The sequence below is a fragment of the Bombina bombina genome, chromosome 3, assembly GCF_027579735.1.
Source record: "Bombina bombina isolate aBomBom1 chromosome 3, aBomBom1.pri, whole genome shotgun sequence".
Classification (NCBI taxonomy): Eukaryota; Metazoa; Chordata; class Amphibia; order Anura; family Bombinatoridae; genus Bombina; species Bombina bombina.
The window spans coordinates 1,147,317,418-1,147,340,155 of record NC_069501.1 but is presented as its reverse complement, the minus strand read 5'-3'; the positions used below and the strand labels follow the sequence as shown (position 1 = coordinate 1,147,340,155).

Genomic DNA, 22,738 nt, shown 5'->3' with positions numbered 1-22,738 from the left:
GAAATAAATACAGAGGGCGACTCCTAGTGCAGATGAGTTAATAATGTATGAACCCACTGACTTATCCCATAGAAAGATACTCACAAAGTGAAAAGCACACTATAGTGCAATTGCAGCCTGCTGGGTATATTACAGTGGCCCAGCGCACATAGTCACTCCGGCAGTATACTGTTTCAAGTTCTTGTGATGGTCAAATGAAAAAATTGGAGACTTCAGTTGATAAAAAGAGCTTTATATTAAGAAAATATAAAAACCATTGAACAAACAAATAAAAACTTTCAGTAAAACACGCTACGCGTTTCTCAGAGCTAACCACTCTGTTTCCTCAGGCAAGTACTCACTTTGTGAGTATCTTTCTATGGGATAAGTCAGTGGGTTCATACATTATTAACTCATCTGCACTAGGAGTCGCCCTCTGTATTTATTTCATTTTTCCAGACTACAATAACACTTCATCAGGAGGCGCTGCCCTGGCATCTGGTGCACAGTCAACTGGGACACTGCTGAGCTCCCAGACCGCTCACCTTGGCATTAGCTTTGCCTTCACAATTTGTGAGTATAAAATCTACATTGATCATATCTGTCCGTTTACATATTGGCTACACTAGGAGGCGCCCTTTCTTTTTGTATCATTAGTATATAAATATGATGGCCTGTGATGGATTGCTATAATATATTATTTCCTGTAGTTACCCCTTGTCTTAATACCTTAGATATTAAGATCGTCTGTACATCCCACATTTTGCCATGAATATAAACTGTTTGTAATATATATGTATCGGTTTTAACAAACAGGCATTGTTGGAGAGCGTCCGGTTGTCATGGTAACGAAGAGCAGGTAAGCGGAGTCACGTGATCGCGGTCACTTCCGGTTACGCCGTCAGCAACACTGCAATGGGGTTTAGAGGGTATTGAAAAAGGGAGAGTAATACTGTTTATACCGTATGTCTGTTTGAGAATGCAGATGACCCCGAAACGTCAAAATTGCACTTCAAGACCCAGTGAGTGCCTTCCATTGTTTGAAGCCACATACATATATATACACATAAATATACTGTATGTATATATACATATATATAGTACAGAGATGAGCTGAATCCAACGGACGGTCTCCGTATTACAAGAGGATCCAAAAACATAGCAGGCTTTTGAAAACAATCCGTTTTAATGATGTAGAAATAAACTAAACGGATTATTTTCAAAAGCCTGCTGTGTTTTTGGATCCTCTTGTAATACAGAGACCGTCCGTTGGATTCAGCTCATCTCTGTACTGTATTGCTGTTGCAGAGGAGAGAGAGTGAGAGAGAGAGTGAGAAAGAAAGTGAGAAAGAGAGTGAGAGTGAAAGAGAGTGAGAGAGAGAAAGAGAGAGAAAGAGAGTGAGAGTAAGTGAGAGAGAGAGAAACTCATTGTGTAGTTCATTAACAAATCTAGACAGGCCAGAAGGCTTGTTTTTCCCACAGAAAACCCTCTGAATTACATTGTTTCCAATGCAGCAAAGGATTATAGGTAAGATTTGCAAATGAGATTAACTATGAGACACTTTTTTAATTCAAGTCTGCTTTTCAGCAGATACTCTTTACGCCAAAGCATCACTGTTTACACAGCTTATAAGCTTAGCTAGGGTTAGTGCAGTGATTCATAACCATCCCAGGACAGACTTTTGTGGTTTTTGTCACTCATCAGTTGGGAAAAGGTTTGAATCACTGCTGGGTGAAGTTGATTTCTGGACAAAATACAACAACATTTAAAATTAGGTGGAGTTAAAAAGTGGGTTTAAAATCCTCCACTACGCACAAAATATAGAGAAAATAACTAATTGTGAAGTTCATTAACAAATCTAGACAGGCCCGAAGGCTTGTTTTTCCCACAGAAAACCTCTGAATTACATTGTTTCCAATGCAGCAAAGGATTATGGGTAAGATTTGCATATCTTACCCAGAATCCTGTGCTGCCAACAAAATCACACAAACATTAAAAAATGGAAATCAAATGTTTCAACCCATGGAGTTCTGGATTTGGAGTCACACTCAAAATTAAAGTGGAAAAACACACTACAGGCTGATCCAACTTTGATGCAATGTCCTTAAAACAAGTCAAAATGAGGCTCAGTAGTGTGTGTGACCTCCCTACAATGCCTGTGCATGCTCCTAATGAGGTGGCGGATGGTCTCCTGAGGGATCTCCTCCCAGACCTGGACTAAAACATCTGCCAACTCCTGGACAGTCTGTGGTTTAACGTGACGTTGGTGGATGGAGTGAGACATGATGTCCCAGATGTGCTCAATAGGATTCAGGTCTGGGGAACGGGCGGGCCAGACCATATCATCAATGCCTTCGTCTTGCAGGAACTGCTGACACACTCCAGCCACATGAGGTCTAGCATTGTCTTGCATTAGGAGGAACCCAGAGCCAACCGCACGAGCATATGGTCTCACAAGGGGTCTGAGGATCTCATCTCGGTACCTAATGGCAGTCAGGCTACCTCTGGCGAGCACATGGAGGGCTGTGCGGCCCCCCAAAGAAATGCCACCCCACACCATTACTGACCCACATGCACATTTGTGGCCTGCTGGAGGTCATTTTGCAGGGCTCTGGCAGTGCTGCTCCTGTTCCTACTTGCACAAAGGTGGAGGTAGTGGTCCTGCTGCTGGGTTGTTGCCCTCCTACGGCTTCCTCCATGTCTCCTGATGTACTGGCCTGTCTCCTGGTAGCGCCTCCATACTCTGGACACTACGCTGACAGACACAGCAATCCTTCTTGCCACAGCTCGCATTGATGTGCCATCCTGGATGAGCTGCACTACCTGAGCCACTTGTGTGGGTTGTAGACTCCGTCTCATGCTACCACTAGAGTGAAAGCACCGCCAGCATTCAAAAGTGACCAAAACATCAGCCAGAAAGCATAGGAACTGAGAAGTGGTCTGTGGTCACCACCTGCAGAACCAATCCTTTATTGGGGGTGTCTTGCTAATTGCCTATAATTTCCACCTGTTGTCTATCCCATTTGCACAACAGCATTTGAAATTGATTGTCACTCAGTGTTGCTTCCTAAGTGGACAGTTTGATTTCACAGAAGTGTGATTGGCTTGGAGTTACATTGTGTTGTTTAAGTGTTTATTTTTTTGAGCAGTGTACATATATATATATATATATATATATATATATATATACATATATACACACACACATTATATATATATATATATATATATATATATATATATATATATACACACACACACATATACTTATATATATATATATATATATATACACACACACTACATATATACATACACACACATATATATATATACACAGTAAATATATATATACATACACACATACACATACAGTATATATATATATATATATATATATATATATATATATATATATACACACACAATAATCTGGTTTGCTGCAATAATCCTGTTAAAAGGATAGCTGTGTTAAAACAGTATTTTGAAGCAAAAAAAATGAGAATTTGCATATCTAATTTGCATATCTTACCCAGAATTCTCTTGTGCATTGGTAACATTGTATATGAGGTATTTCTGGGAAAAAGCAAGCGGGGAATCTTGCCTAGATGTGCTAATTTCCTATGCAAATATTTACATTGATTATATATATATATATATATATATATATATATATATATATATATACACACACACATATACATACACACACACATACAGTGTATATATATATATATATATATATATATATATATATATACACATACACACACTGCAATTTTTTTATTTTTTGCTGTAAGAACTTGAATGTTTAGGGTACACCAGCATATATCAAGAAACCCACATATCTGTGATCTCTGGCTAGCTATGTTGTGACTATTTATGTGTATCCTTAAGCAGACTAGTAACTCTTGCCTCTGACTGGTAATCTATACTGTCCTATGTACTGTCCTATGTATGTGATTTCATGTGGGTAATTTTTTTCTACTGTGCTCTTTTAAACACAAAATACACAAATCTGATCTGACACATCATTTTCCATTACTACCAAGAACGTTCATTGTCCTCCGTGTTTGCATCAGACTAAAAAGTGATACATGACAATCAGCCTATTGTACTGTATTCTATTGTTCCTTTTCAGTACCAATGCGATTCTGACCCTGAGATATCATGTCACGGCATAGACCTCATTCTCTACAAAAACATTCCTTTGTAATAGATCCTTGTATTTCAATTGCAAAATGGTCAGACATTCAGCAAACATAAAAAGTTATTATTGCTACAAAATAGAGAAAACTGCATTAAATTACAATACCATGGATTTATTTTACTTAATAATAGAATACATATATATATTATTATCAGTGCTGTAACAACAAACAGACCTTATAAAGTTAGCAGCAGTTTCTGCAAGTACAAAAATACACATCTTTTAATAACAGCGTAATATAATAATGGCAAAATACATCAAGACATATTATACAAACATGAGAAAATGAGACTGTTGACATACTTTAAATATTTTATACTGCATTACAAACTACACAGTTATGGCTTCTAGCACATAATGCAACACTAACAATTCACAATTTGAAATATTAACAGGATATCTCAATAGCGCAGATATGAGGGACTCCTTGGGTAAAAGAATGATATAATTATGATTATATCAAATGTTCTAACCGTGCAGACAAACAATACAACCGCAATGGTATGAATATTGGCAGCTGTGCTTACAAGTCTTTGCTCTAGGTGGAATAATACATTTCATCCAATTTTCATTTTGTTTTAGTGTCTAAACTTAGAACGCAACTGATTTCACTAGTTTAAAAGCACAGTTTCACTTGTTTCTAGTTTGCCTAATTATGTGCAAATATTTAGCTGAATGCTAAACAGGGTAGGCGCAACTAGAACTTGTGTAACGTGCTCTTTACCTTAATTGCACACAGTTTTCAAGTATTACTTTTTAAAGTTATTTTTTTCTAAAAATGGTCAAATTTGAAACTAATGTTATATAATAATACTGTTAATCAGTATACCAATTCTCTAATATTTGTTTAAATAATTTGCACAGGTTGCAAACACATGGAAATCAGCATAATTTTTTTTTTAATTCTGTAATTTGATTAATAAATTTCAGTGCTCATTTTCTAATTGAATTGATGTAATTAATAAATTGAAACTAGTTAACTAAATGTATGGTCCAATTAGGCAACTGGAAAACAGAACTAAATATGTTTTTATGTTGGTCTAAGTGAGACAAACTGTATTCAATTAGAAAGCACTGAAAACCCAATCTAACTAAAATTGGACATAAATGGTTACAAACTTGTGAAATTTTATACAGAAATGTTTGTAAATCATCATGTTGGTGCAAATTTCCATTTGTATCCTTAGATTGACACCCAGTAGAATTTGGCCCCAATGTGAAGCGTTTTTGAGGTTCCCAAATATGACTTTTATACTACAGAGGACAAACACCCTTCACATAGTAAACACTATAAAACTCTTGCTATGGGAACACATTACGCTCAGTTGGAATCACTGGACAAAAGGTCTGCAAAAAAACCCCATATATGTTGCTTTTGGTATTGAAAATAAACAATGTCCCTTTACAGAAATGTCTGTCAACTAGGCTTAAAGTGACAATATCTTGAAAGTTGATGCTAAACTATTAAAGGGATGGTGAACCCAAAGGACTGACTATTACAATCAAACTCCACTTTTGTGGAAGTTATTACTGTCTTTGCCAGGGTAGAGTACAGTGAATACTGGTGATTTTTCGTTGGGCAAAATCAACTCTTTAAACCTAAACCTTCAATTCTAGTTTAATGCTAGCAAAGCATGTCCTGTCTAATAAAATGATTTTGGTCAAAACTCAGAATCTCTGGTGGAACAGGCAAGAAAAAGCTTTTGTCAAGTGCTACGGAAATAGTACATTTGATTAAAACATTTAACAATCAGAGATTAAATAAACCATCATTGATGACCCTGACAAAATGTGTGCAAATTCTACCTGGTTTATAAATTAGAAATGGCTTCTTTTTATCCATTGAAACTTGGGTTTTCTGTTTTTAAAATATAAATTGACAAAATCTTGACAGTTATCATCAATTTTCATGACAAATCAGAACAAGGTGGGATAAGGTTAGAATTCACTGTTTAATGTTACAGCATCATAAAAAAGTAGTATTAATGCTTTCCATAGTGCCTATAGTGAGCTGTCAGATATTGATTACCATACATTGGTAACTTTGTCATTCAAAACATTTGTTTAGTTCAAGTGAATAAACTTTTACATGAATTGAAATGTACAGTGTAGTCTGAAAACCCCCCATCTAAGCATTGGGAAAGAGATGCAAAAATGTGAAAGGACAGAAGGCAATTAGCTAATTATCACACTTGCCTGTCTTCTCAATATATAATAAATTAGACTAAAAGAAGCATTGGGAGGGAGGCATTTAGTAAATTTAGACCTAGGGCAGCATAAAACAACAACCAAGCATTTTATATAATTGTTGTTTAATAAAATGGCAGCAACTTATTTCCATAAATCATTTGTTAATCCTGAAAATGAACTAATTTAGTATGCCACCCCTGTCCTCCCAGTGCATTGTACAACAGTGTATCTTTATTATGGGGTAACAAAATACTTCACATTGCTGCCAGGTTTGTACTTTAGCATAGGCGAGGCAATTTGTATAACTGAATTAAATTATCAGGCTTAAGAGCAGTTTATATTCTGGCTGACATGCATGTTTAAGTGCTCAAAGATAAAGAACTCAACACATTTGGTCCCTTAACAAAGGAGGACATCACTTTTTAACCATTAATATCTCACCCACATGTTTTGGGGTTTGATTGATCATTAATTGCTCCAACAGGGAAACCCATTAAGGAAATAACCATATTATTGCGTTGATTGGTTACTTTAATATAATTCAGTATATATTTAAAGCTTAAAAGATTGATCTTCTAAAAACAATACAGATATTGTTTTGGACCTCTATGATTTCACCATTCTCCTTTATGTGTTGTTGTGTTTATTAACCTTTGGCTGCCAGAGAGACAAGCAACACAGCATTCTGGCACCTAATAGGCTAAGACACTTGTGGTAGGAAGCAAGTTGGAGATCTGATATCTTAGAGAAAGTGCTAATTTATAAAGAACACACTGCTTGGATGGACTAACTGATCTCTCTCAATTCACTGCAAAAAAGCCCAACAAACCACCAATCAGAATTGAGAATTAGTTTCAGTAGGTGGGAAATCAACCCTAAAACATGTAGAAAATCCAACACAACATTGTTTTCTTTATTGCAAGACCAATCTGGTAACTTTCTAATATAAAAGAAAGTAGTTAAGAAGCAAAATGTACCGTCATGCCTCAATGTAATAAATACTATACTCATTTTTATTTTGGAGCCCTTGTTTATAGCCTTATCCTTATTTAGATATTAAAAAAAAGTTTATCTTTAACATATATAGTATATATGCCATTTAGAATTAACCATGTGCTAACATATCTACCTGGTACCCAAGGAGTTAAGCATGTTGTATGTTTGAATACTGACCTACAAAGAACTAGTTTACACATAAGATTCTTCAGCAAAAAAACTTTGGTCTATATCTTCAAACTTAGAATCAGTACATCTCTTTAATTGCCATTCTTGGCCTTTCTGAATTACAGTATTGACACACTCTTGAGTTTGTTGAACATTTTTATGCATCTCAGGTTGAAAGAAAAAGTCTGCTGTAGTGGTTGTTTGCTTTGGAGATACACAAAAGTTTTTCTCCAAGTCACAATTGGCAATTTTAAGTCCAGTGTCCACATTAGAAGGCAAAATTTTATTTTTCTTAAAATTGGCAACACGAATGCTAATGTCTCTACCAATTGTAGACTTTGTTGTAACATCCTTCGCACCAGCAATGGAATCCTCACCAACATTAATGGATTGCTCGCTACAACTTTTCAGAGTTGAAGTCAGAACCCGGGGTTCGTCAACACTGAAAGAGTTTGTAGATTGCCTCCTTTGTGACTGGTTATACAATGGAAAATCCTGCCCATAAAAAAATGTTTGAGGGATAAGTGTGTTCTGGCTTTGTGAAGATATTTCAATGTTTATAGACACAGGAGATGGAAAAAGAAAAGAACTGCATTCCATGTTATTTGTACTAGTACCATCTTTTTCCACAGTATCTTTGTCTATTACAAGATGCTTGACCGCAAGTTTCCTCTTACTACCATTTTCATAAAATAAATCCAGACTATTTAGAGAAGCATCCTGCTTGCAACTCTCATGATTTGTACATGAAAAATGGAGCTTGGATTCAAAATCTGTTTTTGGCACATTCATCTGTTTTTGAAAAAAGGGTTCCTCTGAAATGCTAAAACTAATCTCTTGTGGTTCTTCATAAGTCACTGTTGTAATAATTTTGTGTTTTCCATCTTGCCCTGTTACCTTTTCTTTTGTTCTTGGTGGCCAGTTTTTTACAGTAGGTGTGGCTTCATTTAAGCATAATTTGGCATGAATATTAACAGAATTTGGGTGACATGACCGACTGACACCATCCTTTCCAGTTATTAGTGAATTATTTTTGTGAGATTGCTTCTCATTTTCATCAATTGTAAACCCAACAAATGAAAAATCTGGAGTAAGCTCTAATTGTTTTTTATATGATCGTACAGGGCAGTCTAAAGGAGAAGGCACCTCATTTGGAGTTAACACTGAATAATCAGAAAACTGTGAAAAAGCGCTGTCTAAGGAACTCAGAGAGGATCCAGAAGGAGAGGTTCCAGGAGAGGACAGACTAGAACAACTAGTTCTAGAGCAAATATTAAGTCTCAGTGAAGAGGGGGGTAATAGTCTACTGGGAGTGTTTGTATTGTCAGCTGTTCGTTTTTTATTGCTAGTTTTACCCACATTAATTCCCAAGGTGAGACTACGATCAATCAGTTTCTGGCCTTCTACTTGTAAAGTGAGATGCTGCTTTAGATATTCGTCTGCAGACTGAGACAAGACATCATCACAACTTGCTTTACGTACTGCATTCTCATGGGGAGACTCATTAAGATGGCTGAACCGAGATACAAGTATCCCTATGGCTGGCTCAGAGCATCGTCTTGGCCGTCTCAAATCTTTTAGAGCATCTGTAGTTGATGAGTATCCAGAAGTATTGGAGCAAAGTGATTCATTCTCAGACTGTTCATGAGATGCAGATGTATGATGTAAGACGGTAGATAATCTATGAGGATGCGACTCCATGCCGAGCTCGGTTTGAGACTCTTCAGTATCAGGGTGATCCAAGTCACAGTCGCTTAAGCTCAACACAGAATCTCTACTCCTGTTGTTACAGCCGAGTTTCTTAGTTGGTCCACTGATGGGGGAATCTGCCTCATCATTCAGCTCATTTTCCAGACTGTCATAAGATGAGTCAATCTGTTTGAAAGAACAAACATCTGAAAAGAAAATAAATTGCAAGTTAAATTTCTGTCATTTTATTTATACACACCAAAATATGTATATATATATATATATATATATATATATATATATATATATATATATATATTTGCATATCTAATTTGCATATCTTACCCAGAATTCTCTTGTGCATTGGTAACATTGTATATGAGGTATTTCTGGGGAAAAGCGAGCAGGGAATCTTGCCTAGATGTGCTAATTTCCTATGCAAATATTTACATTGATTCATATATATATTTTTTTTAATATATATATATATATATATATATATATACACACACACACACACACACACATATATATATATATATACATATACATACACACACACACCACCCCACCAGTAAAAAAAAGATTATGACTCACTGAAGGCTCAGATGGTTAGCATTTTTGTTAAGCAATAAAGTATTTTCTAATTAAGGTATGCACATTGATTTTTTTGTTTTTTTGTTTTTAGACATAATGCTTTTGCAAACTTAATTGACTATAGTATAGTAAATATTACTTTTATATGCACAGGGAAATAAAAAAAAATGAGTGTGACTCACTTTATTGCAGTGGTCTGGAACTGAACCCACAATATCTCTGATGTACGTCTATCGTTATATATATGTATACTATATATACTGTATATTTTTATATATATATATATATATATATATATGCACACACACACACACACACACACACACACATACATACAAACCCACACACAGTACTGTACAAAAGTCTTAGGCCCCCATTAGATTTGATGCTTTAGCGTATAGTGATAGTGTCTTTGGGTTATTTTACCCTATTTGCATTAAGTATCGCTGATTGATGTCACTTTTAACTCTTTATTTAATTTTTAACAATTTTCTGTTTGTCTGTTATTGGGGGATTACCGCAGATGATGGTTATAATTTTTTGTGTCGGTGCTACCTTATCACTATATTTGTTGTGAGTGCTCTTTAGGGTGCATCTTTCTATAAATACATTATTATAATTATTTATTAGTCTCTTTATTAGAATACAAACAGAAAATACAGGTTATTTGTATACAGTATTAAAAAAACAGAAAAACAAATTCAGAAAAAACAGCTTCTATAGGCTAAAGTGGCAAGTATTTGTGTGGGACCTCCCCTTACACTTGAGCAATAGCAGGAACCTGGCTCTCCTAAATGGAATGGAACCCTAATTAATGTAATTGTTTAAATGGGGAGAGAGTAAGCGCTGAAAAGCTTAAAAGGCTAGTAAAAAGTACATTTTAATACATATAAAAATTTACAAATGGCAATCAGATGCATGGATCCATGTCTGACTTAACAAAAAAATATATATAATAAACAAATCTAAAAGTATCTAAAAATATCCAATGGAGTAAAGCATGTGACGCTGACTTAGTGAGCCAGTGATGAGGAGTTAGAAGGATATGTACATTCAATAATATAAACAACCTAAGTGAGTGATTGAGTGCACACAATAGCTGTCAACAAAGAAAAATAGCATTCACAAAAAATAGAGTTCACAAAAATTGGCGTACATAAAAAATGTTCAAATGTTCAACCGGTTATATGTAAGTGAATCCAGTAGTGTTTCCTCCAAAGTGACATGTAGAAATATAACGTGAAGTCAATAATAGTAGAATGTAAACGTTGAGTGGGTCAAATTAATGTGGTTCAGCTTCTAAATTAAAAAATTGTAAATCCGTGAGGTGTATAAAAATTAAAATAACTTGTGAAAAAATCCATGTGGAAAACTTGAATTCAAATGATAAACAAAGGTCAAAAATAAAAAGACAAAAATATCAAAAGACAAAAATAGAAAATCAGTGATAATATTAAAAAGCACTAAAGATCTAGTGAAAACAAATCCTTAATTCAGATGTTAAAAATCCTTGGTAAGATCCATAACAAACTAATACATCGATAAAATACCTAAAAGGGAACAAAAGAGAAACAAATAGTGCAACACTGTATATGATATATGATATAGGTAATTAAAACCAAGCTCACCAGTATGCCAACGCGTTTCGGCCTAGACTAGGCCTTTCTCAAGACTATACTGTATCAGAAAATCTGGGAGCTTTAAGTAGGGTCAGTGTTGAAATTATTGGTGCTGTTTTGGCTCCATTTTTAGAGGCACCGCACTTTCCTGCTTCACCCATTGCATCTCTGGGATATTTCCTGTGTTGTGTTTCCTGTTTCACCCATTGCATCTCTGGGATATTTCCTATGTTATGTTTATGTTTTCCCATCTTAAAGGTCAATTGGTTCCTATTATTGCCACAAATTCTAGTATAAATCTAGATTTTCCTATTTATTTGCTTTTTATTTTCATTATTAGGTAATAGTAGCGTTTTGTCAATGTTGTTATTATTATATTCTGTGTTAACTGCGTTAGTTTTCTGGGCGGGTTTCCCCTTTCTTTGGGCTCAAATTGCTTATTTATTTACATGGACTGGTTCTCATTTATGAATTGCCCCTGTTGATGTCAAAAACTTAATTTCCAATGCGATCTTATTTTGAAAATTGCTATGACCAAAAGTGGCCTGGTATCGCGGCATCAACTTCCGGTTTAGCTTTTGGGAGACATAGTTTATTCGATTCACCGGTCTCTATCATGTGACCGGAAGTTCTTTAGTCTACCGGTCTGCATCATGTGACCGGAAGGTGCAGCATCATATTCCCCATTGACTTATGGAATATGTAGTTCCCTCATTTATTAGGACTGCAGATCTTTCTCAGATGTTCGGTATTACCCGATCTTACTATGGCTCATTATCTCTATGTGTCTATAACATATAATGTCAGAGTCAATGTGCCAATATGTAATAGAATCGGTTACTGGGAATAGTCAATTCTTTGAATAATGTATGTAATTTCTTACGATGCTGATCTGTCACTGCTTATAGTAAAACTGCTTCTAATAAAACGTGCTATGTTAATTCTAAGCACATTCTTGGATCCTAATAAAACTCACTTTCTTAATTCTAGGCACATTCTTGGATCCTAATATTGAATAGCTTTACAATTTACTTTTATTTGTTCATACTTTCGTAATGGATAGCCGTTTCACTGCTTCCTTCTAGTTCTTTTGAAAATAAAGCCTATGGGTATTCTCAAGGAGCCATTGAGTCATATATGACCTTGATAAAGTATAGACCTGCAATGTTTATCTAACTTAACATTGTGAGACGTTTATTGATCCTAATGCTGTATCTCACCGCCGATGGTGGGATGACAAACTGTAATGTCTCAAGAGGGATCAAGGATCTTCCTATCTGTTCACAGTGAAGGTGTAAGCTCAGATCTAATTGGGAGGGTTTCTTTACATTTGCATGTGTATATAAAGGACTTTAGGTGACCATTAACCAGAAATCAGCTGGTGTAAGATCAGGCGTAAATACACTCAAAGTGATGGCTTCTGTTTGACTTTGGGGCAGACGTGGGGTAGAGGATACAAGATACAAAATCTTCAAATTATGATATTTCATTTCACACAGTAAGTAGTCCTACATTGGATTGTTATGTATAGACCAGTGTATGAATACATGGTTTTTTCTTTTCTATGATACTTTTTTAGTTCAATATGACAATTTTAAAGTTGTCATACTGAATGTGTTCAGTTTGACAAAGCTGGGTGTATTCAATACGACATTGTCGCAATTCTTTCAGGCCCATTTATCAAGCTCCGTATGGAACTTGAAGGGCCGTGTTTCTGGCGAGTCTTCAGACTCGCCAGAAACACAAGTTATGAAGCAGCGGTCTAAAGACCGCTGCTTCATAACCCTGTCCGCCTGCTCTGAGCAGGCGGACAGGAACCGCCGGAAATCAACCCGATCGAATACGATCGGGTTGATTGACAGCTCCCTGCTGGCGGCCGATTGGCCGCGAGTCAGCAGGGGGCGGCGTTGCACCAGCAGCTCTTGTGAGCTGCTGGTGCAATGTTAAATGTGGAGAGCGTATTGCTCTCCGCATTTAGCGAGGTCTTGCGGACCTGATCCGCAGTGTCGGATCAGGTCCGCAAGCCCTTTGATAAATGGGCCCCTTTAGGTCTATTATTCCCGTGTATGGATCTGTTGCCAGGTGTTAATTACTTGACAAATGTACTTATGCTTGTGTATTTACTCATTGGTGCTGATGTATCTCTGTGACCAAATTGTCCTATGCCTGATGTTATGTTTCTCTCTCTGATATGATTTTGTTCTTAATGAGCGACTAACATTTTGTAATACGGAACAAGTATTATGCCCACTCTAAATTTTTACATTTCCCTTGGTTTTTAAAGGAAACGGAGAGGGTTAGTATTTTCGATTTTCACTTCCACTCTAGTTTATAGCTTTCATGTATTCGATCTCCCTTTATAAGTACATAGAAAATAGTGATGAAAGCGGAGGTAAATATTTAGTTGGGATACTGTGTGGGGTAACCAACTTAGCGGTCGCATGTTGGGATCCTATCTCTCTAACTTAGGTCATATCATATTTGAGCACTCGGAGATGGATGGTGGTCGTTATTTAATAGATGTTATTTAATGGAGATCAGGTGTGCAAGGTCTTCTTTCTGATTTAAATCTCTAGGGTAAAGACAGTCCATCATAAATATCCATCTTGACTCATTGAATAGTAGTTTTTGCTCATGGTTTCCTCCTCTCCAGTCTTTTTTGACCTTCTATATCCCAAAATAACTAAAAGCTTTCAGATTCCCCTTGTGGGTAGTTGCAAAATGCTTGTAGAGTGGGGTATCTATTCTGCCTTTCTCTATGCATAGGATGTGTTCCCTGATCCTATCTTTGAGGGCCCTTGATGTCTGCCCTATATATTGTAATCCGCAGGAGCAGGAAACTAGATAGATCACATTTTTGTCGCTACATCTGATCAACTCTTTGATCCTATGTTTCTCGTTTCTCTGATGAGAAAGTATCCGTTTTTTGTCCGTTCTTACAAGCTTTACAGCTTGGACATGGGTAGAAGCCTTTAGTGCTTTTTCCTTGGTGATTGGTCGTGTCGTTAGTATTTCCTTTCCTAGGTATACTAGGAGCTATCATCGTTTTCAGGTTCCTAGTTCTCCTATAAATGAATCTCGGATGTGGATTCAGCCTTTCCCCAATCACGTCATCATCTTTGAGTATTGCCCAATGTTTCTTAATAATCTTTTCCATGATGGATCTGTTCTCACAGTACTCGGATATCATAGGTACGTCGATTGTTTCATCATCCCAGGTTTTTCTTGGTTTGTTTTTATAACTCAGGATGTTCTCTCTCTTGATCTTACTGATTTCTTCGATTTTATCATCCAACGACTTATTGTCATACCCTCTTTCCAAGAAACGTTGTTTCAGTATGTCAGCCTGTGCAGTCCATTGTTCTATAGTAGAACAATTTTTCTTGACCCTCAAGAATTGGCCCTTGGGTATATTTGACTTCCAGGTGGGATGATGGCAGCTTGTGTTATGGATATAGTTGTTACAGTCAACCTCCTTGAAGCTTCCCATCTTTCACTTCAATTCTCAGATCCAGAAAGTCCAGTTTCTCTTGGTTGTATTGGTATGTAAACTTAACATTCTTTTCGTTGTGGTTCATTACATTGATAGTATGTAGCAGATCTTCCAATGTTCTACTCCAAATCAAAAAGATGTCATCTATATATCTTGAATATAGGACAAGGTCCGCGCCAGTTGGACATGAGTCCCAGAAGATGTTTTCCCATAGGCCCATGTAGAGATTGGCGTAGCTTGGCGCAAACCTGGTCCCCATTGCTGTACCGCACAATTGCCTGTAAAACTGATTATTGTTACAGAAATAGTTGTGATTCAAGATATATTTAATACAGTCCAAAATGAATATCCTCTGTTCTTCTGGTATTTCCTCATCCTTTACTAGGAATGAGTTTACTGCTTCAATCCCTAGGTCATGTGGGATACTTGTATAAAGTGACGTAACGTCACATGTGGCCATTATATAGTTGTTCTTCCAGGTCATTGAATTTAGCAGTGACAGAATTTGAGTGGAGTCTCTGAGATGTGATGGTAATGATATTACATATTTCTGTAACATCTTATCCACGTATTCAGATAAGTTGCTTGTCAAAGATCCTATCCCAGATATAATGGGCCTTCCTGGTGGATCGTTTAAGGATTTATGGACTTTCGGTAATTGATAAAATACGGGTGTTTTTGGGTATGGTATTCTTATGTAATTATATTCCCTTTCACTGAGTATCCCTTTGGTTTTAGCTGTTCCGAGGAGGGCATCTAGCTCTTTCTTGAACCTAACTACTGGGTTGCTGCAGAGCTTTTGGTAGGTATTGGTGTCATTTAGAATCCTCATTTTCAAAATAAGATCGCATTGGAAATTAAGTTTTTGACATCAACAGGGGCAATTAATAAATGAGAACCAGTCCATGTAAATAAATAAGCAATTTGAGCCCAAAGAAAGGGGAAACCCGCCCAGAAAACTAACGGAGTTAACACAGAATATAATAATAACAACATTGACAAAACGCTACTATTACCTAATAATGAAAATAAAAAACAAATAAATAGGAAAATCTAGATTTATACTAGAATTTGTGGCAATAATAGGAACCAATTGACCTTTAAGATGGGAAAACATAACATAGGAAATATTCCAGAGATGCAATGGGTGAAACAGGAAACACAACACAGGAAATATCCCAGAGATGCAATGGGTAAAACAGGAAAGGGAGGTGCCTCTAAAAATGGCGCCAAAACAGCACCAATCATTTCAACACTGACCCTACTTAAAGCTCCCAGATTTTCTGATACAGTATAGTCTTGAGAAAGGCCTAGTCTAGGCCGAAAACACGTTGGCATACTGGTGAGCTTGGTTTTAATTACCTATATCATATACAGTGTTGCACTATTTGTTTCTCTTTTGTTCCCTTTTAGGTATTTTATCGATGTATTAGTTTGTTATGGATCTTACCAAGGATTTTTAACATCTGAATTAAGGATTTGTTTTCACTAGATCTTTAGTGCTTTTTAATATTATCACTGATTTTCTATTTTTGTCTTTTGATATTTTTGTCTTTTTATTTTTGTCTTTTTATTTTTGACCTTTGTTTATCATTTGAATTCAAGTTTTCCACGTGGATTTTTTCACAAGTTATTTTTATTTTTATTTTTATACACCTCACGGATTTACAATTTTTTAATTTAGAAGCTGAACCACATTAATTTGACCCACTCAACGTTTATATTCTACTATTATTGACTTCACGTTATATTTCTACACGTCACTTTGGAGGAAACACTACTGGATTCCCTTACATATAACCGGTTGAACATTTGAACATTTTTTATGTACGCCAATTTTTGTGAACACTATTTTTTGTGAATGCTATTTTTCTTTGTTGACAGCTATTGTGTGCACTCAATCACTCACTTAGGTTGTTTATATTATTGGATGTACATATCCTTCTAACTCCTCATCACTGGCTCACTAAGTCAGCGTCACATGCTTTACTCCATTGGATATTTTTAGATACTTTTAGATTTGTTTATTATACATATTTTTTTGTTAAGTCAGACATGGATCCATGCGTCTGATTGCCATTTGTAAATTTTTATATGTATTAAAATGTACTTTTTACTAGCCTTTTAAGCCTTTCAGCGCTTACTCTCTCCCCATTTTAACTTTTATATTGTTAGCCTACTAGGAGGCTATATAGTTAGTAAGCTTAAGGCCCTGGGTGTAGCGCTCGGTCCACTTCTCCTGTTCTAATGTCATTGTTTACACCTGTATATGTCCTACTATTTCATGTCAAAATGACTGCTGTGAAAAAGGTCTATTGACATGCTTGAGCATTACATACACATGTGGTATGAGTTTAATTCATTGGCAGCTTGCTAATAAGACCAACTTTCAATCACATCATTCCAATCAAAATGCTAAAGCTCACAGAATTTGACAAACATAAAATCATACTTTGCATCAGCAAGGCCAGGTCTCAAAAGGAAATCGGCAAATAAACTGGATACTCAAGATGTGGTATTCAAGCTATTATAAAGAAATTTGAAGAATCAGTAGAGGTTAAGGATAAAAAAAAGACTAGAATGCCAGGAAAACTTTCAAAATCTGCTGAGAAGTTTCTTAGAGTTTCTTCTTTGAGAGACCAGAAGTCGTCCAGCAAGGACCTGGCTCAGCATTTGGCAGGTCAATAGTGAAAAAGGGGGTAGTGTACAAGCGCTAAGGTAATCGCCAAGCTGTATCCTGTTTTTGTAATTTTATTCCTGTTTTTGTAATTTTATCTATATGTGTTTTTTACATTTTTTACTGATGCTTTTTAACATGGTTCATTAAATAATCTTTTATCTCTCTGTGAGTATATTTATCCCTTGGCCTCTTGTTGGCGCTGTATTCACTTCTTACTATTTCAGCATTTGGCAGCTTCATTGGGATGCCAAATTGACCCTTCTACAGTCAGAAGAAGCTTGATCAGGAATGGAATGGTAGCAGCCAAGAAACCACTTTTTCGGAAGCGGAACAAGGCTAAGATATGCTAAAGATCACAAAGATTGGAATGAAGATCAGTGGAAAAGAGTAAAATGGAGTGACAAATATGTCTCATATGTGAGAAGAAGAGTTGGAGAGAGATGGAAAAATGAGTGCCTGCGGCCTTTAGTGAAAAAATGGTGGAGGGTCTGTCCTGGGTTTGGGCTGCATTTCTGCCAGTGGTGTTGGTGATATTGTCCAAATTGATGGGATCATGAATTCTAAAAAGTACAGACAGGTTTTACTTCATCATGCCATTCCTTATGGAAAGAGCCTAAATGGGAATGGTTTTATTTTTTAGCATGATAACGATCCCAAGCACACTGCTAATGCAATGAAATCATATTTGGAGAGAAAAATAGCTGATAAAATATTGACAGTCATGGAGTGGCCTCAAGACCTAAATATCATAGAGGTGGTATGGGATCACTTGGACATAAAAATAAATAAATAAAAAAACCTAAATCTAAAGAAGAACTCTGGGAAGTGCTGAAAGAAGCCTGATATAATATATCAGAAGATTATTTCAGAAAACTTCAGGACAGCCTGCCCAAAAGAGTTCAAGATGCACTTAGTGCCTAGGGAGGTCACACTAAATACTGACTTTTGCCTGAAGAAGTCATTTTGTGCTGAAAATCGTGCTTTTTTATATTTGGTGTACATATTTCCTGTATTTTCTGTTTGTATCTTAATAAAGAGACTGAACAATAAATATGGATGATCCCTAAAACTTTGCTAAAACAACAAATCTAATGGTGGTCTAAGGCTTTTGCACAGTACTGTATATGTATATATAAATAAATAAATAAATATATATATATATATTTATTTATTTTTTCATTTTGTTAATAAACATTTAAAACGTCCACATTGTTAACGTAACTCAGAGATGTGGAAATCAACATAAGTCCAGCAATAAAAAATTGAATACCCTGTTTATCATATTTACATTGATTGAGGCAAAATAGAGCATGTCATTTTTTGTGCTATTTCTATCTAAATTCCATTGTACACTTTATAAATAAAAGGTAATGTTAATTAATTGCAAAAACAATGCAGCATAGGCAGAGGAATGTGTAGTAAAAGTTAGAGAATAATAAAAATATTTTGCTGTTAAAATGTATCTGTCAACTTTTAGTCTCAAAATAAATATTTTTAAAAGGTCCAAAAAAGAATATTTGACCTATGATATGTGGTGTCTGAAAAGTATATATATATTTTTTGTATTATAAATACCTGAGATATCTTCTCTGTTATCATCCTTTGCTGAAAAATGTTCATATAATAATGAAATATCATCTTCAAAAATCATGGAACAGTTCTCTATAAGGAACTGTACAAGCACTGACACCTGTATTAGAGACCAGAAAAGAATATTAAGACCAACTCAGATATACAGTAAGTACCAGAATATACTGTATGTATTTAAATGTTAACTAAACAGAGCACATTTTTAATATCTGCTAGGGAAGATTGAAGGATTGGCAATTCAAAACGTTATCAGATTACTACAGACCAAGATTTAATTTAGTAATATACAACCAGCATTGGAAGCTATTTTTACCCAATACTCAGTTATAATCTTGGAGGAGGGAAACTGGAAGAGAGGGCTTGTAGAGAAACAGGTGCCACAGGTGATTCAAATGGTGAATTAGGAAACATGAATTCATTTGCATATGGGATTCTAAAGTTTGATTAGTTGGGATGATGCTGAGAAAGGTTTTAGTTAAAGGGACATGAAACCCAATTTTTTTTCTTTCGCAGTTTAGAAGAAGCATGCGATTTTAAACAACTTTCCAATTTACTATTATCTAATTTGCTTCATTCTCTTGATATCCTTTGTTGGAAAGAATATCTAAATATGCTCATTAGCTGCTGATTGGTAGCTGCACATAGATGTACATGTGACACTGCTATTTCTTCAACAAAGGATATCTGAAGAATGAGGGAAATTGGAATGTTGTTTATAATTGTATTCTCTGTCTTAAAGGGACACTGAACCCACATTTTTTCTTTCATGATTCAGATAGAGCATGACATTTTAAGCAACTTTCTAATTTACTCTTGTTATAAAATTTTCTTCATTCTCTTGGTATATTTATTTGAAATGCAAGAATGTAAGTTTAGATGCTGGCCCATTTTTGGTGAACAACCTGGGTTGTTCTTGCTGATTGGTGGATAAATTCATCCACCAATAAAAGTGTTGTCCAGAGTACTGAACAAAAAAAAACACGTTTCAATGCCTTCTTTTCAAATAAAAATAGCAAGAGAACAAATAAAAATTGATAATAGGAGTAAATTAGAAAGTTGCTTAAAATTGCATGCTCTATCTGAATCACGAAAGAAAAAAATTGGGTTCAGTGTCCCTTTAAAGGAACATCCTAATGCAAAATGTAAATGCTTTAATATGTTATATATACAGTTTTCTATTAATCCACAAAGGGTTAAACACGCGGCTAATGTCCTGCTCTTGTGCCACAACACATGGAGATTCTGAACCGTCAGCCAATTAGGGCCAGCATACACATGTAGGTGAAAATCACCAACAGTGCCCTGTTCAAGAGATGCAATGTGTTAAGGCTCTAGAACGGGAGTTTAGCTATGAGTTTAAACACAAATGCAAAAAATACATGTGCTAATAACATATCTAATTATTTGCAATACTTTGTGCCTTTATGAGAGCCCAGGCACCAGTGATTACATATACTATTGTTTATATACTTTAGTAATGCAAATCCTCTCTCATTCCTATACTATTGTTTATATACTTTAGTTATGCAAATCCTCTCTCATTCCTATACTATTGTTTATATACTTTAGTTATGCAAATCCTTTCTCATTCCTATACTATTGTTTATATACTTTAGTTATGCAAATCCTTTCTCATTCCTATACTATTGTTTATATACTTTAGTTATGCAAATCCTCTCTCATTCCTATACTATTGTTTATATACTTTAGTTATGCAAATCCTCTCTCATTCCTATACTATTGTTTATATACTTTAGTAATGCAAATCCTCTCTCATTCCTATACTATTGTTTATATACTTTAGTAATGCAAATCCTCTCTCATTCCTATACTATTGTTTATATACTTTAGTAATGCAAATCCTCTCTCATTCCTATACTATTGTTTATATACTTTAGTAATGCAAATCCTCTCTCATTCCTATACTATTGTTTATATACTTTAGTTATGCAAATCCTTTCTCATTCCTATACTATTGTTTATATACTTTAGTAATGCAAATCCTCTCTCATTCCTATACTATTGTTTATATACTTTAGTAATGCAAATCCTCTCTCATTCCTATACTATTGTTTATATACTTTAGTTATGCAAATCCTCTCTCATTCCTATACTATTGTTTATATACTTTCTCATTCCTATTTCTCTATCCTTCCTTTTTCTATCTCTTTTCTTTTCCATTCAGTACACATTTTTACTCTTACTCCGTTTCCCAGTTTTACTTCATTCTACCTTGTTCCTTTCTGTAAATTGCTGTCTGAACAAAATGGCTTTTGAAGGAAAAAGAAATTGTAGCCAGCACAGAGGAAGACGATTAGAATTAATGCTTCACTAAGCCTGAAATGTTTTGCATGAAGCTAATTTGCATGTGGTTACAGATAGGAACATCACTGGACACAGGGTTTATTTTTATTCAGATAATAACAATTGTACCTTTCTTGTGAACTCGCCCTCTATCTCTGCAGTTGAAGGACTAGGCAGCCACAGCAGGCTGGGAGCAATACACACGGCTAAATTAAAGGCCGTCATTTGATTGGTTTCAGAATGTTCTTCTATGCAATGTAAGACTCCAAACAAATAACGCAGCAACAAAACATTAACTTGTGGAAGCTTCTCGAGTAACCTGCAATTCCAGAGCAACATAAACATTTTAATCATTAACTATTATACGGTAAAACTTATGTAACAGTAGTTTTATACTTATATATATATATAATATCACTATAATTTACTAGCCAGGGGTTAAAAGTTACTATCCCTTAGGAAAAAGTTACTAGTCCACTTAATGTTAACAGGGACAGAAAGGTCAAAATGTAATTTTTTTTACATCTATACTATAATCACGTTTGTAATGCGTCCGTCGCCAGTTGCGCATGCATTCTCAAAGGAATGTTGGCTGAGCGAGGCAGCCAAAAAAATGTTGGCTGCGCGCGCAGCCAAAAGAATCCACCTGGATGCAGCGAAGCTACATCCCGGTGGATTCTAAAAATAGCAGGACCACCCTGCAATTTTCGGAATCCACCTGGAGGCAGCATAGGCAAAACAAAACATGCAACAGCCCGCACGAAACAACGAAAAAACACGTAACCGCCCGCAAGAAATAAAAACAAAAATTAAAAAAAAAAAAAAACCTAACACTAAAAAAAACTAAACTATCCATTGCACCTAAAGGGGCATTTGTATGGGCATTGCTCTTAAAAGGGCATTCAGCTCTTTTACTGCCCTTAAAAGGGCAATCAGCTATTTTACAGCCTATTAAATCCCTAATCCCTATCATTATTATAATTTATTTGGCGGGCATCAGCGGCGGCGGTCCTCAGCAGTGTGGAGGCTCCTCTTCATGCGATCATCCGTCACACACTGAAGATGGAATGCATGGTTCCTCATATTTATTGGGGTACTTTGCATTCCTATTGGCTGAAATTTTGAAATCAGCTAATAAGATGAGAGCTACTGAAATCTTATTGGGTGATTTGAACAGCCAATAGGATTTCAGTAGCTCTAATCCTATTGGCTTATTTCAAAA

The 22,738-nt window shown here is 35.6% G+C and overlaps 1 protein-coding gene across 1 annotated transcript in view; it reads right to left on the bottom strand.

Annotated features, from left to right (window-relative positions):
• Positions 1-4,281: 4,281 nt before the first annotated feature.
• Positions 4,282-22,738, bottom strand: part of ARHGAP20 (Rho GTPase activating protein 20) — a 320,100-nt gene continuing 301,643 nt past the window's right edge. Inside the window, exons 13-15 of the mRNA XM_053708537.1 lie at positions 21,646-21,835; positions 19,198-19,312; positions 4,282-9,439 (exon numbers count right to left, since the gene is read on the bottom strand). Of these exons, the coding sequence (XP_053564512.1) occupies positions 7,569-9,439; positions 19,198-19,312; positions 21,646-21,835 (2,176 nt within the window). The 3' untranslated portion in view covers positions 4,282-7,568. The remainder of the gene's footprint in view (positions 9,440-19,197; positions 19,313-21,645; positions 21,836-22,738) is intronic.